A 6,363-nucleotide genomic window follows, 5' to 3' on the forward strand; every position below is an offset into this window, starting at 1 on the left:
ACCACTTGAGCCACAGCACCACTTCCAGCTTTTTTCTTATGTGGTACTGAGGAATTGAACCCAGGGCCTCAGGCATGCAAGGCAAGCGCTCTACACTGAGCCACCTTCCCAGCCCCCAACATTTTAAAATCAGAAGGAGGTGTTACATCTACTCAGATGCCTTGAAGGTGTTAATCATATGTTCTGTCTTCCTATGACTTAGTCTAAAAAGTATAAAATTGCAAAATCAAAAGCAGTCAGTGCTTCACGGCCAGTTTCCCGGCCCCAGAGCCATCTTTGCAAATGAGGAAGGAAAGGCTCTGGAGAGCAGATGGTGAAGATGGAGGCCACAGGCTTTCATGTGTGAAGACACACATGATAGGCAGAACCAGGCATGTACACATGCCCCCACAATCACCACTCCACACTTCTGGCCTTAACAGCAGGGATCCTTTCAGAGAGAAGCTACTGAGCTTTTGAGATAGAAATGACTAGAAAGGAAATAGCTAGGGAAGGAAGGAGTAAGCCACAGAGGGGTCTGCAGAAGAGTGAGCTCCAGGGAGCAAGACACACTCCAACTAATTTAAAAGGCAAGGTAGGGACTGTGTTAGTTTCCTCATGAGGCGGTGTCTGTGAGAACAACTGCAGCCATGAAAGCAGTGTGCACACCAAAGGGGCCCTTGGCGGGTGGCAGGAATCCACATGTGGGCTTCCAGGGTGGCCTTGAAGGCAGATAATCAAAAGCTTCCAGCATGTCCTTTCTCCAGCCCCTCTCAGGACGATCCTGGGGAGCCTGGGTACTTGCCTGGGCGCTAGCCTGCCACCACTTTCCGACCTCTTGCTTAATATCAGGGATTATACCATGTTAGGCTAACTAGTCACCATCCAACTACAACTTTCAAAAAAGCACTCACTCTGCAACACCTAAATGAAAACAACTTACCCCAGCAAACGCCCCATCGTGCGGAACTCAGCTCACAAAGGGAACTAGGCGGCAGGATTTTCCTCACAGGGTACTCCAAACAGGCCTTGTTAGTATTGCACCACAGACACTGAAAGAACGACCAAGCAGATGACGTGAGGCCCTCTGCCCCTCCAGAGGAGGAGAGACCCTGGCCAACAAATGGTTTGTCTCGGCCTCGCTGCCCTTCAGGAATGCCCAGTGCCATGGTCAGTGACTCTGTCATGGAGAGTAGCCCAGTCTCTCCAGTGGACCAGATGGCTGCCTCTTGCCAGAGCCCTGTTCCCTACTGCTGTGTGAGGAGCTGAGGGGCGGCTCCTGACAACTCTGAGAAAGCACGGGTACCACAGCACACCCATGGCCAGGGCGCCGGCCCCACAGCACTGCACTGCAGAAACCAGCAGGTCCTCTGAGTGCCATCACATACTAGACCTTCTGCCACGTGGTGTCACAGCCCAACAGACCTCTCAAGTTTACACAGAAAGCCTGGTCATAGGCAAGTGGCGGTGTACCAACTGCAGTCTAGGCCTTGTCTACTAATACCAGCATACCATATGTTTCTCAGCTAGCTCCAGGGAGGGTCCCGCCTGAAGTAGGAGTGAAGGCAGGGTCAGTGACCACGGTCAGGGGCAGCCTGTTTCCAAAGGCTGGAGTCATCTTTAGCAACTGTCGAGCCTCCCAGAGCTGAGGAAACAGGTCTGCCTCAGGCCTGCTCCCCACCACACCACTCACCGAGACGTTCTTCAGGCATTCTTCACAAGATCTGTTTGTATTCTGAGAACAACCTGTGGGGGAAACAAGAGCGTCACCAAGGGCACTAGATCAAAGAGGTGCCAGAGCCAGCACGAGCACAGAATGCCAACGCTGTGACCCTCTGACTTAAGTCACCAACTTTCCTGGAGCCAGCCTGCTTCAGTGTCCAGTCAAGTGATTGCTGCCCACAGGCCTTTGGGAAGAGCCAGAATATGGCTCTCCTCCAGAAAGGAAGATTCCAGATGTAACAGCTCTCCCTGAAAACAGGTGTGCCAGGTGACTTCCCCATCATTAGCCCAAACAGCACACTCTCCTGGGAGACAAGATCACAGCAACATTGTGATAATGGCCAGAAGCACAGTATGCACATTGACTTCGCTCTAATCCTCCTGGGTCCTGGACAGGGGAGCACTCCCCAAGCACAAGGGAAGTGCTGTGGCAGCCAAGAGGAGCCCGGGGCAGACTCACCTCCTCCGCACAGATCAGTGTTACAGGAAAGGGCACACCACGTTCAACAGCCACAGAACAGAGCCCATCAGGAGAAAAGAAACAGTGAGGGAACCCTTCCCCACATGCACTCAAACAGCACCTAGCAGCAGCATCCCCCCTCCACACACACACACTTTGAGAAAAAGCCTGACCCTCCCTCTCTAAAAAGTTACAACATACATCCTATCTAGCTGTCTATGTACTACTGGTTGCTGAAGTAAGGCGAATTAAAACTGCAGTGAGACACAGAATGGCTATAACTGAAGGGACCAACAGGCTCAGGTGGGGCTGGCAGGGATTTTAGCTCAAACCTTTCCCAAAATGGCTACAGCTGCTGACAAAACAACAGGTGCCCTTTCTGTAATTCCATAATTCCACCCCAGGTATTTTATCCAAGAGAAGTTAGAATACACATCCAGCTACACCTGGGCAGGTGTGTGCACACTAACTACATTTTTACAGCTCCACATTGCAGATGTCCACATGTCTAACTCCAGGAGGTGAACAGCCAAACAAGACCCAACACTATTTAACTGTGGAGACAACTGTGGATGGTCTTTTAAGGCCTGGGAGCAGAAAGAACCCTTACACACACTGTGCACTAAGGGAACTTATCCACTCAGCATGCAGACGGTGGGCTTGGGGGGAGGGGGCACATTCTGCATCTGGACAGGTGCCTGAGCCACACAGGACTAACTCATCCAAAGGCACACCTAAGTTTTCTGTGATTCATTGTCAGAACAAAAACGCTGGGCGCTAGTTACTAGCAGGGATGGGGTAGAACAAGAGTGGATATGTCTCCTGAGCTGCCACCTATGAGGTGGCTCCCTGCACTTTCCCGCCCCGGCATAGCTGAGTAACACCTCAGCCTGCACACTGTGGTGCTCTCAGAAGCTGCTACAAACTCAGAACTTGACCCAGACAGGACAATACCAAATCGAGATCCTCAAAAGACCACAGACAAAGGAGCTGTTCCAGGCACTTGAGGTTGGAGACAACTCAGGTACCTTGTGGTCCTGGATGTCAGGGGTTTGGTAGCTGGCTGAAGTCTGCATATGGTCTGTATGCTAAACCAAGCATTCAAGGACCTCATCAATCTTCAACGTGCAGATTTTGGTAATTATGGTCCACTTGTGCAGAAGGAAGCCCTCCATCTTGGAGAAATGACTTTTGAAGAATTTGGAGTACAAGGCCTCCTCAACAACTTGCTCGTAAGTTTGGCTAAAATAACAAGCAATTATAGTTTGTCAATTAAAAAAATGAAGACACCAGCTATTTTACAGAACTAGTAGATGGAAGGCGTGGTACAAACATCCAGGCAACAAAAAGCCACTGGGACTGGGGGGCACGCTCCGCCAGTGCCCAGGCTGAGATCCCGCTCTTCCCCTTGGGAGGGAGACACATAGTATGCTTAACACATCCACTTTCAGCCTTTGGACAAACATTCTCTACTAAAAGAAAGGAGACTCCTCCTTCTGGTCAGTCCTGACTGCGGCCTTGGTGAGGAAGAGGCACAGGACCTTTGTTTTCATAACTGCTGTGTGAACTGAAAGAAATATGCCTGGAGAGACACACCCTCAATTCTGTCTACCCTTGGGCCTCTTGATTACTGGCCAGTGTGAGTCAACAAGAGGCCAGGACAAAGAAGCAGGCTGGCTGCCCAGCCTGCTCCTCCTCCTCTTCTACAGGCCAAGAACAAGGCCTGTCTTCAGTATCAGGAAACACAAGTGTTGGGACAGTCAGCTTTAAAAGAATTCCAGGATTGGGAAGGTTTGTTTGGTTCCCTGTGGTGCTCACGGAAAGCTCCCGTCCTGTGCAGCAAGAAGGGAATACACTGGCCTATGGCCCCTGCTCTCCAGAAAACTAGTATGCGTTTCTCAGAGCCACACTGGCTCTCTGACCTCATCATAAGATGGAGAAAATCATGTGCTGTGGGATATAAAAGAAAGCATTTGTATTTTTTTTTTTTTGGTCGGCCGTGGGGCTTGAACTCTGGGCCTGGGCGCTGTCCCTCAGCTCTTCAGCTCAAGGTGATCGCTCTACCACTTGAGCTACAGCACCACTTCCGGTTTTCTGGTGGTTTATTGCAGATAGGAGTCTCACAGTCTCTCCTGCCCGGGCTGGTTTTGAACCGTGATCCTCAGATCTCAGCCTCCTGACTAGCTAGGATTACAGGCGTGAGCCACCAGCGCCCGGCTAGCATTTGTATTTAAGTGTGGAACTGAATGTAAATGCCTGACTTTAGAGGTCTTATGATTTTGAGGTTTCACCTTAGATTGCTTTGTTTTTTGGTGGTACTGAGGCTTGAACTCAGGGCCTTAGAACTTGCTTGTCTGGCCTGCTACTACTTGAATCACACTTTCAGCCCTGCTTTTTGCTGGTTATTTTATTTTTCATTGGTCCCGAGTCTCTCACCCTGGGTGCTGTTCTTGAGCTTCTTTTGCTCAAAGCTAGTACTCTACCACCTGAGCCACAGTGCCACTTCCAGCTTTTTCTGGGTAGCTTATTGGTGATAAAAGTCTCACAGACTCTCCTGCCCCAGGCAAGCTTTGAATCAAGAGCCTTAGATCTCAGCCTCCTGAACAGCTAGAATTACAATGGCACCCAGCTTTGGTGGTTTTTTAGAAATGAAGTCTAGCAAGCTTTTCTGCCCAGAGTGGTCTCTATATCTTAGCCACTTACACTGCTAGGACTACAGGCATGGGCCACCTATTTATTGATTTTTAAAAACTTCCAGACTCATTCCCTTTAGAAGTTGGATGAACAAGAAAACAAAAGTTCCCCTGTCAGGATACCATAAACCATGACTCACTTTTGAGTGCTTTCCAAGTTTCAGTACAGCCCATATTGATTAAATAAAAAAAGGACGCACTGCCATAGGCAAAGAAGTGTAAATGTCACTGGGGTTTCTGTCCCAAGGTTGTGAGTACTCTACAAGGGAGTACTCAGCACAGGCGTCTGGAGAGCAGTTCTGCTGTCTGCTTCAGGTGAGGCAGAGGCTCCGGTCACCTCACACTTCCACAAGAAGCGAGAAGAGGCAAGGCCCCTCCATCACAAGTGTGCAGAGCAGTTTCTTGGGGAGGGGGCGGGAGAAGGACAGATCGGGCTCGAAACCACACTTCCCGGTGAGGAAGCTCCTGTGGGGGCTTGCCTTTCCCCAGATGAAGCTTACCGACAAGGTTGAGTCCAAATTTCATAAATTTCACATGGTTCATGGGTAACAATGCACACAAAGCAATGCTGAAAGGGGGTGTTTTGGGTTAGTATGGTTTGTGCCGTCTTTCTTGTAAAGACTAGAATTACTCATCAGTACTTACAACTCCAACTGCCTGTGGAGAACAGCAGTGCTCTAAACAGTGCCCGTCTGGGTGCCTGGGCAAACAGCAGCCGCACAGGAGTGACCCTAATGCCCGCTCCCCAGGTGTCCCCAACGAGCGCAGTTGCCACCCAGAGAGGACACAAAGAAGGAATGCGTCTGGAGAACATCCCAGCTGCCCTTCAGAAGCCAGAACAGAAACCAGGAACAGCTGCCACCCAGGCCTTGGCGCGCACTGTAGCAGTGTAAGCAAACACACCCTCCAGCCACTGATAATCTGTGGGATGAAAAGCACTCACGCTGCACTTGTGCCCAGAACCCAGCTTGTGCCCTGGACCCCTGCACAGGACCAGTCGGCCCCTCCTCACACAGCCCAAGACAGCAGGAATTGGCAACCTCCACACTGATCACAGACGGACCAGGCCGGGTCGAGGTGGAGGGAAGCTGAGGGTGGAGAAAGATGCCCGGCTCCTGAGCTAGGCCTGATCCAGCCTTAACTGGAGGTTGTGAAGCAAGTCATGGGGTGTCTGCGGCTCTACGAACCAAGGGAGTGACACACACACATACACACACGCAGGCGCACACACACACGGGGACGCGGGCCCAGCTGGTCCCACGCAGAGCCCAGCTCGGAGCCGCGGAGGGGGCCGGGGACCTGGGGTCCGGGGCCGGGCGTCACCCTCCGGAGCCCCGCCGAGCCGGCGCGGGCCGGGCCTCCCCGGACCCCTCGTCCAGAGCCCAGGGTCGGTGTCCCAGGGAGGCTGTGAGTGTCCGCGGGGCCCACCCTGGGGGAGGCGTGGAAACCGACTCGGGTGGCTCCGCGTCCCTGCGTCCCGAAGGGCGGACGGCGCCCGGGACACCGCCC

General features: G+C 52.0%; 1 protein-coding gene across 1 annotated transcript in view; it reads right to left on the reverse strand.

The window, feature by feature from the left end:
- The window catches only part of Pttg1ip (pituitary tumor-transforming 1 interacting protein), a 13,779-nt gene extending 10,542 nt beyond the window's left edge, over window positions 1–3,237 (reverse strand). The window contains exons 1-3 of the mRNA XM_013032894.1: window positions 3,165–3,237; window positions 1,673–1,725; window positions 923–1,031 (exon numbers count right to left, since the gene is read on the reverse strand). Coding sequence (XP_012888348.1) covers window positions 923–1,031; window positions 1,673–1,725; window positions 3,165–3,237 — 235 coding nt within the window. The remainder of the gene's footprint in view (window positions 1–922; window positions 1,032–1,672; window positions 1,726–3,164) is intronic.
- Window positions 3,238–6,363: the final 3,126 nt, after the last annotated feature.

This window comes from Dipodomys ordii, unplaced genomic scaffold, assembly GCF_000151885.1.
Source record: "Dipodomys ordii isolate 6190 unplaced genomic scaffold, Dord_2.0 Scaffold159, whole genome shotgun sequence".
In the NCBI taxonomy this organism is placed as follows: Eukaryota; Metazoa; Chordata; class Mammalia; order Rodentia; family Heteromyidae; genus Dipodomys; species Dipodomys ordii.